Genomic DNA, 12184 nt, shown 5'->3' on the forward strand with positions numbered 1-12184 from the left:
GAACTCCGGTATTTCCTACTCCCCACTTGCTGCAATGAGGACATTGCCAAGTGTAGCTTGGGGGAAGTTTGTGCATAGTAGCTTAGGTATGTTCTCTGAGTTTTCATTGATTTGGTTTGTTTGATTTTATTGCTTTTGGTGTGTTTTATTTGCTTTCATAGGTTAGTTTTAATTGCTTTGATTAGTATTTCAGAAAAAAAAAAAAAACTTGAAAATACGAGAGTCATGACAATTAATGACCATTGAACTACTTCCCTGTGCCCCTACCCTTAATGATAAAAAGGTTTTGTTTCAATGTTGATTGAAAGGCTTGCATTGTAGACTAAAAGATCATGATTTGACCTTGAATTTGTTGATCCCTAACAGGAGTCAAAGTTATTTAACCATGTATGATTCAGGAGCTTGACTGTGTTAACCGTGAGGCTTGAGCTTTATATATTCATTCTTGTGTGTGTTTAGTTCCTGGTGTAGCATTGATCTTAGTTTTGAATTTAGACTCTTAGTAGTGTGTCATAATGCATTGCACGTGCACGTTGAAATGACGAAGACCATGTTCATTAGGTAGCCTCCAGACAAAATTAGAACATCAGTTCCCTTCTTGCTTACCCATGTTGTAGCTTGACTATATTTTTCATAAACTTCACAAAAAATTACCCCTTGGCCCCAATTTGGTTACTTTTCCTAAGTCTAGCTTGGGGGAGCTATATTATGCAGTATTTTGTGTGATTTTAATTTCAAGTTGCAATTGATGAGAGGCATATGAAAAAAAAAAGAGAGAAAGAAGGAAGACTAGCATGGAGGTTTGTTAAAAAAAGAGAATAAATCAAAGAACAAGGAAAGAAAATCTTGTACTTAAAATGAAAGAAAATGTCTTTGTTCTTGGAAAAAAAAAGAAAGAAAAAGAGAAAAAAAATGTTGATGAAAAGAAAAAAAAATTGAATAAAAGGAAGCTTGAAGTTAGAAAGAAATATGAAGAAGTAATGGGTGCTTTTATTGTAGTTGGGTTTGTGTTTTGTTGATTGAAAAATGGTGAATCGAGGTGTGACTCATTGCATTGGATAGCTCCCCGATTAGACTAATATAGCCCACATTTCCCAAATTATTCCTACCCATTCTTATTCCCGGCCTACGTTACAAGCTTCATAAGTCCTTCCGATCTTCGTGCATAGCGTTGTGTTCATGTGAAACGAGTCTTTTGTCAAAATGCTGGAGTATATGTTGCATTTTGAGTCGACATTGACTAGGTTGAGTGATATTATAACCCTCTAAACACGCGAGTGTTGTGAGATGGGGGGATTACATTGTTGGTGGGGATGGTCAGAGATCGAGCTCATTCTTAGCTCGCCACATAAAAAGTGTGTTGAGTGACCACCGATGTGAGATACTCTAGTCATCGATTCTTGAAATATACATGGTTGGTCTCGTTTGACGATTGATTAGGTGGATCAACGGTTTGAGTAATTTGATTGGTTGGCTAGGATGCATGCTTGTTTGATTTTGATTTTGAGTCGTGTTCTATATTTGCATTTTGGGGTGAAGTATGTTGTTTGGTTGTTGATTATCGTTGATTGTCTTTCTTGAGGACAAGCAAGAGTTTAGCTTGGGGGAATTTGATAGGTCCTATTTTGCACATGTTTTAGGTGGGTATCTAAGCTCATTTGATTACAAAATTAGAGATCTTTAGTGCAAATTTGCATTATTTGCTTAAGTTGTGCTCTACTACTCTTCGTTTGTGTGTTTTGATGAATTTCAGGTGATTTATATGCAAATGGAGTATGGTTAGCTAATCTTGAGTATAATAATCATGGAGTATGAAAACATATTGCTTAAGAATATCAAAACATGTGTTCAAGACGAACTTGAGTGAAAATGAAGCAAAACGTTGATGAAATACTTGACAAATATGACACCTGTTCACTATTATGCTCATAACTTTTGATATACAAATTATAATGGAGTGATTCAAATTGCATTGGAAAGTAGACTTGAATTCCTTTCCAACAATATATTACACGCCTCAAACGGAGCTCCGGATATGAAGTTATGACTGATTTAAGATGAGTTAAATACAAACTATTTGTTGCAGCCTCTACGTGCCCGATCGGGCATGGTCCGCCCGGTTGGACCGGGCACATAGGAGTTAGATGATTTTTGGTATTTTCGAAGGTAGCAAGCAATTTATGAAGACCGCCCCACGCGCCCGATCGGGCAAGGTCCGCCCGGTTGGACCGGGCACGTGGTGGAAGAAGTGCTACGAAGGAAAGCAACTCCGTACTCTCACCGCCCGATCGGGAGGTGCTTGCCCGGTTGGACCGGGCACAGTTATGCGACACTCCGTATTATTATTTTCTTATTTTTAGGTCATTAAGGGTATAAATACCCCTTGTAATCTTCATTAGAAAGGAGTTTTAATTTTTCCTTTAGTCCTCTTTCTCTCTCTAGAGTTCTAGTTTTATATTTTGAAGCAATTGTAATTCTTTCCATTAGATTTGAGCATTGACCTTCAACAATTTAATTCCTTTCAATTGAAGAATCTTTGGTATTTATTTCTATTTCATTTTTTTTCAATTATTTTTGCTTTTCAATAATGTTTTCTATAATTATGATTGCTATTGTTTATTTCATTATGAGTGAGTAGATTTCCTATTCCAAGATCTAGGGTAGCCCAATTATGATTGATGCATGAATTAAAACTTTAAATTCTCTAATGACTTTTACAATTGCTATGCTAATTTGATTGTGATTATGCCAATACTAGGTTAGACGTAATCTTAGTATTGTGATTATTCCATTGTTTCTATCACAACGTGAGTTGGATTTAAACGGATTTGAGTAGATCAATTTAGGGTTTGATTTTCAACATGAGAATAGTTGGGTTGATGATTGGGAAGTGAGAGTAATGTGTTTAATGTCTCTAATATGCATGATACCATGAGAATAGGCTTGATTGTATGTCAGAGAAGCCATTGATACTCGAGAGAGGTCCTTGGTATTGATTAGGGTTTACTTTTCCCCATTCAATTGGAATTGTATGTTAGGGGTAGAAATATAATTGCATCATTCGTAATTGTGGTGATACTTGATCTTGGATGTTTTAATTATTTGATTTCTTCATATTCTTTAGTTTATTTTCGAATTTTCCATACATTAGTTCTTTAGTTAATCGATCATTGTTGAATTCTGCTTAGTAATTACTTGAGTCTAAATAGTTATTGGTGAACCATAGTCTCTTGGGATTCGACCCTTACTTGCCAGTCTACATAGTAGTGGTTAGTTAGGTTATTTTTGCTAGGTGTGCGACCGCCTACCAGACTCATTATAAAACAAAGGATAAGAATTGTTAATTATTATTATTTGATGAAAACATCTTTGAAAATAAAGATAAAGAAATAAAAACCTTTTTAGTTTTTGGAGGAAATTAATTAAATCTGATTGTGATTTCTACAACTCATGAGATAAAATAGATAGTACATAAAGGTGAGAAAAAGAAAGGAAGAAAGTGACAACAAAAAAAAAAATTTAATTTTTCTTTATAGTAAGTGGTTTGTAAACGGTTCGATTTATAAGCGGTTCGGTTCATAAACGGTTCGGTTTATAAACGGTTCGGTGCAAACGGGTTGCAGTTTGTTAACGGTTCGGTGTAAACGGTTTTTATGTCAGTTCAAACAGTTTTGGGTTAGAAACGGTTCGGTTCATTTTCGGTTCGGTTTCCTTTCAGTTCGGTTTAGATTTGGTTCGGTTCTTAAACGATTTAACGTTTACTCGGATCGGTTCAGTTTCGGTTTTACTAACATGCGGTTCGGGTCGGTTTTCGGTTTCATAAAATCGGTTCGGTTCTCATTCGGATTGGTTGAAACAGTACGGTTTCACCCGTTCGGTTCGATTCAGTTTTTAACAGTGGTACAATCTCCCATGCTATTTCGGCTAATCGCTTGGCACAATCAATAATCACCCTTTTTATTTAATTGTTTTGACCCTTCGTCTTTTTCACCGTTACAATTTCGATACTTGTACAAAGACTACCCTAAACATAAAAACCATAAGAATAGGAGTATTTTTATAATCTCAAGTTTAAATTTCCAATACATGTAATAAATTAACAATTAAATTATTAATATTATTTACATACGGAGTAATAAAATAATACCATATGCTATTCCACAACCACTATAAATAAGTGCCCCTCACACTTCTTCTCCCTCACCAAATCATCCTTCCATCTTCTTCTTTCACCATCCTTTAACCTAACAACTTTTTCTTCTGCTAAAAAAAAACCAAAAAAATGTCAGTAGAAGCTTTAGCATCAAATTTCTCATTGCTTCCAACAGCTTCATCCCTTCTTTCAGCACCTATTTTCCTTTCATTCGCTGCATTTCTTTCCCTTTTCACCATATTCCTGTACCCAGGAGGCTTAGCATGGTCTCTTTCTGCTGTTAAAAACAACCGAAGCGGCAACGGTAAGTCCGCTTCGGCTATCCCTGGCCCAACCGGATTACCCCTTGTTGGTCTCGGCCATGTTTTCGCTTCTGAAAAAACTCACAGAATTTTATCTAACATAGCAACTAGCCTGAAGGCTACGCCTTTGATGGCGTTCTCAGTTGGGTTGACTCGCTTCGTGATAGCGAGTGAACCCGAGACTGCTAAAGAGATTTTGAACAGTTCTGAGTTCGCTGATCGACCTATTAAGGAGTCGGCCTATGAGCTTCTCTTTAACAGGTCTATGGGGTTCGCTCCCTTCGGTGATTACTGGAGGAACCTCCGAAGGATATCCGCAACCCACTTGTTCAGCCCCCGAAGAATCTACAACTTCGGAGGATTCCGTCAGGAGATCGGTAACAAGATGGTTAGCCAGATTAACACTTTGATGGGTGAAGAGGGAAAGGTTGAGATCAAAAATGTGTTGCATTTCGGATCGTTGAACAATGTCATGATGAGTGTGTTCGGAAAGAGTTACGATTTCTTCGGTAAGAGAACCGAGGAAGCCGACAACCTTGACGAATTGGTGAAGGAAGGTTATGAATTGTTGGGAATATTCAACTGGGGTGACCATTTTGCCCCTCTAAGATGGTTGGATTTACAGCGAGTAAGGAGAAGGTGCAAGAATCTTGTTGGTAAGGTAAACAAGTATGTTGCTAATGTGATTGAAGAGCACAGGGCTTTGAGAAGTGAGAAGGTTGATGATGATTCAAAGGACTTTGTTGATGTTCTTCTTGATTTAGGAGATGCAGAGAACAAGCTTTCTGACTCTGACATGATTGCTCTTCTTTGGGTATGATTTTAATTTAATTTGTTTTCTCCAATTTTTGAAATGCCTTTTTTTTTTTTTTTTTTTTTAAATTGTTCATGATATAACTGTTTATTTTTTGTTTTACATTTGTTCATGTAAATGCTTGAAACGGTATATGTGCCATTTTGTTGGGTTTGGGTCCTTTTTCTTTTGTTTTGTGGGGTAATTTTTCACAAGTTCGATCTTTAACTTTGCAAAAAAAAAAAAAAATATAAAAATATATAGGGCTTTAATTTCCTTCATATGATGTTAAAGTTTTTTATTTATATTTTCTTTCTTAAATGGGGTAGTATTAGGGCATCTAATTAGTGGGTTCTTTGATCATTGTCTTTTTATGCTTAACAATGGAATTAATGTACAAATGTACAATTGATAATTTGATACAGTTTTTAAACAACATGCATGTATATGAAACAAGTGTACACATGCTGATGTACGAGATTTTATACTAAATAACGTTTCGATGATTGTTTGCAGGAAATGATATTCAGGGGAACAGACACAGTTGCAATCCTACTAGAGTGGACTCTAGCAAGGATGGTGGTGCACCCCGACATTCAAGCCAAGGCCCAAGCTGAAATCGACAGCGTAGTCGGAGTCAACAGGCAAGTCGCCGACTCAGACCTCCCCAACCTACCATACCTCCAAGCCATCCTCAAGGAAACATTGAGAGTCCACCCACCAGGCCCACTTCTATCATGGGCTCGTCTTTCCATCCACGACACCCACGTCGGTCCCCACTTCGTCCCAGCCGGAACCACCGCTATGGTCAACATGTACGCCATCACCCACGACGAGAAGATCTGGTCTAACCCCAACGAGTTCAAACCCGAGAGGTTCATGGAAGAGGATGTCCCAATCATGGGTTCAGACCTGAGGCTGGCACCTTTCGGAGCAGGACGTCGTGTCTGCCCCGGAAAGGCAATGGGTATGGCTACTGCTCAGCTGTGGTTGGCTCAGATGCTTCAGAACTTCAGGTGGGTTCCGACCGAGAATGGTGTGGACTTGACCGAGTGCCTCAACCTTTCCATGGAAATGAAGTCGTCTTTGGTGTGCAAGGCTGTTCCTAGGATCTCTGCTTAATTCAACTAGTTTGTCTATGTTAAGAAGGTTATGTGTGTGCTATCATAGCCACTAGTAAGTACTTTAATTATGGACTAACATAAGTGATTTTCTTCATAATTTTGCACATTCGTATATGGAGAAATATTCACATAGGATTTAGCTTGCGAACTTAGTAGTTTCCGAGCTTTTTAGGTGGTGGTAGCTTCCTATGTAATGTGTAATCGAAAACCAAAAAATTAATGTTAATTTTCTTTATTAGTGTATCGTTTGGTGTTCTTATTTTTCTGATTTTCTGCCTTAATTTTTCCTGATTTTTCTTTGCAATTTTCGTGGCTATCTGAGAAAGTTGTTTGGACACACATAGACTTAACAATCATTCTTCAGAGAATCAGAGCTATTGAATTTCTGAGTTCTGTCTAAATTCTTGTTTGTTATCCTGTTTGGAGTTCTGATTTTCTGCCTTAACTTTCTTTTAATGATTTTTCCATGCCATTTACGCGGCTATTTGAGAAAATAATTGGTCATTTGGACAGTCAGCTATTAAGCTATATAATTACATGCTTTGGCTGTTAATTATAGATTTAATGTATACTGTATCAAATTAATACGTAGCATAAAAGGAGAGAAAATACTATTGGAGCAATTTACGCGGCCATTTGAGAAAATAATTGGTCATTTGGACAGTCAGCTATTAAGCTATATAATTACATGCTTTGGCTGTTAATTATAGATTTAATGTATACTGTATCAAATTAATACGTAGCATAAAAGGAGAGAAAATACTATTGGAGCAATTTACGTGGCCATTTGAGAAAATAATTGGTCATTTGGACAGTCAGCTATTAAGCTATATAATTACATGCTTTGGCTGTTTATTATAGATTTAATGTATACTGTATCAAATTAATACGTAGCATAAAAGGAGAGAAAATACTATTGGAGCAATTTACGCGGCCATTTGAGAAAATAATTGGTCATTTGGACAGTCAGCTATTAAGCTATATAATTACATGCTTTGGCTGTTTATTATAGATTTAATGTATACTGTATCAAATTAATACGTAGCATAAAAGGAGAGAAAATACTACAGAGTATTGGAGATAATAAAGTGTGGTGGTTTATTGTCATAATAACTAGTAAATGCATATGTCAATGTCACGTTGCATTAAGATTAGAATCACATTCTTTAGCATTCTCTTATCACAAATCACAATCTTTTTTAGTTTTTGATGGTGATGAATTTCTGTAGGAAGCACTTAAATGGTTCTGAATACATATATAATCTTTTCTCTTTTATTAGATAAAGAATTTCTAAATCTCGAAATTATAGTACTGAATATACATGTGAGCAACAACTAGTTTTTATGGTGTAATATTCTATTGAATGGTCCATTCTCACAAGTCACAAGTATCGTATTCCAAAATATAGCGCAATTAAGGTTCAGTTTTATTGTTTTTGCACCAACTTTGCTAGTTTATAATAGTGATCGAACCATTTTTTTTTTCTTTTTTCGTTTCTATAGGACATTTTTGGAATCCTCAGAGTAATAATGTGTTATCAGAATTTTGAAGAATAATATTGTTCATCGTTTGGTATAAAATTGGGAGGTGTTTTTTTTTTTTTTTTTGTTTTTTAAGCACCATGATCGATTTTCGGTGTCCTATGCATCTTTATTATTTATGCATGCTTTGTTGATGCATACTCATCCTATATTCTGTAAACACAAGGAGCAAAAAAAATGGAAATTTATTATTTAAAATAAAAAAATTTAAAGAGCAGAGATTCCTGGAAATGATAATGAATTAAAGATGCAAAAAAAACCTGGAAATGATTGAAGAATACACAAAGAGTAACACTTTGATAAACATATGGTTCACCTCTTTTCAAGGGATCTAAATTCTTTCTAGAGAATATTTGTTTTTGTTTTTTTTAGATTTTATTAAAGTTATTTTCAGTTTGTGCAGTGCTTGTAAAAAAGCCACTCTCCTTTTTCTCTCCCTTTACAGTAAACAAAAGATGCATTTTCTTTTGTTTTCTTGTACACTTGGTGTACTTTTTTTTTTTTCCTATAAAATTCACACTATTTTCTTAGCTTCACTTCATATCCTTATCTGGGTGAATCTTGATCTCACCACCTGTACAATATTTTTTATTTGTTTTATTTTTAATTTTTTCATATTCCTTATCTACCCTTTCATCACCTAAATCGTGTTCGAGTGGAAAAAAGATACTCCGATCTTTAAGACTCGTGTTCTTATCCCTTACACGCCCCTAAACGTGTTAAATATGCCTCTACGAGTAGTACATAAATTTACCCTCAAAGATGTATATGTATCACCATGTCATCGTTCGTTCTAACCCATAGGGACAAGGATCCTAAGAGTAGTATAGTTGCATATCCGTACAAGTTTATGTACATCCAATTTTTTACTATAGATGAAGCATAAACTTTGGCACATTTATACGTTTATTCTATAATGCTCATGTTGATCCATACGCGTCCTCTTTCGCTTTCTAAGTGGTATCGATTCTAACCCTCTTAATCGGCTTATAATAATCATGGATTTGGATATTGTACATTGATATTAAGCTTAGATTAAGCATAACATCAAAACTCCATTAACACTAATATAATGGTTTAGGCAAGCATCTGTTGATTGTAGGTATCCCAATTTCTATGTGTCAGATGGGAAGGTTAGGGAATGCATTAATCTAATGTGTATGGAAAAAAATAATATTCCTTTGACCACTAATGAAGTTATGAAGGGCCCTAAATAATCTTTAGATGTCTCCTACAAGTTATACACTGACAAAAATAATTCATCAGCTAATGAAAAACCTGCAACATTATTCCAGTTTGAAGATTTTTTCTTTTGGATACAACATGCTCTAGGTAGGCTTAAAAGCCAAATAGATTTTTAATGAATGTATTAGAATTAACAGAAAAAAAAGTTATTAAACTATGTGTTCAGAAATGATTCTTAAGTAAGCACCTGATGCTTAAGTCTAGGTTTGATGTTTAACTGTCTAGATATGCAAATCAAATGCTGATTGTTTTAGATTTCGGATAAAGGAAATACATCGATTCATTATTCATTGTTATAAACATCCGGATGGTTTGTTGTCAGTTATTGAGGCATTTCATGCTTCAGTATCTGATTTTAGTTAATGCAGATGAATTTCTGAATTCAGTAACCTGTGTTTGTGTTGCTTATTAGCATTATAAATATCAAATTTAGAAAGTAATGCTATAGCGCGACAGAGCTAAGAATCTCTACTACATCATGGTTGATTTGTTTAATCCATTGAATATCCTGACAACAAAAACCAATGCCAATCTTCATGTCGAATCCGGGGATTAGGGGAGGCAAGTGAATGATGAATGCATATTTTATCCTGCAATCAACCAAAGATAACATAGAAAATTAGCAAAAATTGTATATTATAAAGTTTATATGATTCTTTGACTAATATGCTAATAAGCACTATGGGTGGTGAAGTAGTCAGGGAACCCCAAAATAGAAGGGACAGAAGTTAGAGCCCCTGTTTTCTTATCTTCTTGCTGCAGTGATACAGTACATATCCTAGATTGGTTGTCTCAGAAGCAAACAGTATTAGAATAATTGAAATCAATGGTGATTAATTAAGTGCTGATTAGTTAATTAATTAAGTTTTACAGGTAGATTATCACTTAATACAGGAATGGTGGGGGACCACCATTACAAACCCTAATGCTTTGGCATTAGGAAGCAATGATATTGGTTTAGAGCTCATATCAGTAGGATCAGCAAATTATTAAAAACAATCTGTTGCCTTTAATATTGACACTCCTGTGATTGAGTACCCTTGAAGAAGCATATGACCTTATCATCACTTAACTTTTAGTATATGATTTAGCTACCATGTAGACTCCCTATTTCTTTGTTGGATGCTTCTGCTACATTTTTAATTTCCTCATTATACCTAATTTTATAGACTACGTGTGCCGTTACGTAGTCATCAACGTTTCATCATGATCGTCTTCCTCGTCCTCATTACTATGTTATCATTACCACCATATCTGCTTGTTAAAATATTTGAAGAAAATATTTTAGAAAGATCACAAGAAGAAAATTGCTAAATATCTACTGTAACTGTTAGTCATCTAATAATTCGCTAAGATAATTGTTCCCCTTTTCCCCTCTAGTTAATTGTTGTTAGGTGGCTAACAGTTAGCTAGATACCCTTACTTAAAAAGCGAACCAATATAGGGGCGCACACCTAGATTGATTCACATCTGTAGTATTTAGTACCTAACATGTTAAAGCAAACTTAACTCCTTATTCATATTTTTCAGGGGTCCCAAAGAAAGTAGACTGGCTTTTCGGCGCTAGGGAGTTTTAAAACCATTAAAGGCCTTTCATGGGAAACCTTATATTCTTGCTACCAAAAGATGGTCCATACTAGTTAGTGTATTCTATTCTTGGTTCTCATGATCTAGATGGAATTCACATGGTATTACATGCTCAATTATGCATCCATCTCTTCATTTTTATACCAAGTGCTGCTAATGATGGAGGTCAATGATCACTATTATAATAACAGATTATGAGATGATGCAGATTTTGGCAATCCCATTATCTGCACAAACCCCATTTACATTTCTTTTTTGGAGGCATCGACTGTATATCCTAAATTTTAATGTCTTCAGGACCACTATGAAAACAACTAATTACTCGACGCACTTTTATAATCTCCCAGATTATAGAAAGATTTAACTTGGCAATAATATGATATACTGTACTTTTTCCTAGAGTAATCAATATTGTGATGATTAATACATGAGCCTCTTCGGTGATGCAGGTTCAGAAGCTCGATTTCGTCAGAGAAATCAGATATCTGATACTTGTTCTCCTAGGCATTATTTACGCTTGTAGTTTTCAAGAGATTAGCTAGGAATAAGTTTTTTTTGACAGGTACAGTATCAGGTTCACTAATTCAAGGTAGTTCTAGGACCATTCAAACAGACATGGTTGAAAAGAATCAAAGAAAAATTCAACTTCACAGTGCAGTTACATCACCACGTGTTTTCTGTTTCTGCAGATCATGGTTGTACTCTTCTTTGTGATGCAATTTAATCTATGGCCAGCTCACCTTCAAAATATCTATCCATGACTCAAAATAAAGTTCTGCAAATTCCATACGACCCATGGGTCGGTGATAATGATTAATGAATAAATCTAAAAGTAATTATGTACGATAAGGTTTAGGTTAGTGTTCATGATAATGCAACATTTTCAAAAATGCAATTTTTATTACCATTTAGTTACCTGAATGCAATCTTAAAAACGTGTTTGGTATGAAGATTTTTAGGGCTGGAAATGAAATCACTTTAGCACAGGGTTATTGATTCCACCCAAAGCACATAATGTTACCCTTGTCAATTTCCCTCCTCCCTCTCTTATTTGAATCTATTCTATTGTAATGGAGTACTAAATAATCAATAAAATATCAATAAAAAAAATTTGGTTCTTAATATCACTTCCCTCTCTCATTCCCAAACGCAAGTGGAAGTGAAAATCTAAAAAGAAAAAGGGATAATTAGGGATGAATAGACATTAACATAGACATTGACATGAGATATTTCTTACAAAATCACATATCTAAGTAATTACCATGGACATTGACTGTAGAAGTGCTTTTCAAAAACACATATCTAAGTAAAAAGTAATTACCATGGACAGTAACATGAAATGTTCCGTACAAATCACTTATCTAAGTAATTTTCATGGACATTGACAAGAGACATTCCGTCCAAAATCACATATCTAAGCAATTTCATCTACAAGTAC

At 35.1% G+C, this 12184-nt stretch overlaps 1 protein-coding gene across 1 annotated transcript; it reads left to right on the forward strand.

Annotated features, from left to right (window-relative positions):
• Positions 1–3956: 3956 nt before the first annotated feature.
• LOC110697762 (cytochrome P450 78A5-like) lies at positions 3957–6615 on the forward strand. Its single transcript, XM_021875144.1, has 2 exons — positions 3957–5269; positions 5765–6615. Exons 1-2 carry the CDS (start codon positions 4283–4285, stop codon positions 6368–6370), a joined length of 1593 nt encoding a protein of 530 aa, XP_021730836.1. The 5' UTR covers positions 3957–4282; the 3' UTR covers positions 6371–6615.
• The last annotated feature ends 5569 nt before the right edge of the window (positions 6616–12184 follow it).

This window comes from Chenopodium quinoa, unplaced genomic scaffold (assembly GCF_001683475.1).
Source record: "Chenopodium quinoa cultivar QQ74 unplaced genomic scaffold, ASM168347v1, whole genome shotgun sequence".
Classification (NCBI taxonomy): domain Eukaryota; kingdom Viridiplantae; phylum Streptophyta; class Magnoliopsida; order Caryophyllales; family Amaranthaceae; genus Chenopodium; species Chenopodium quinoa.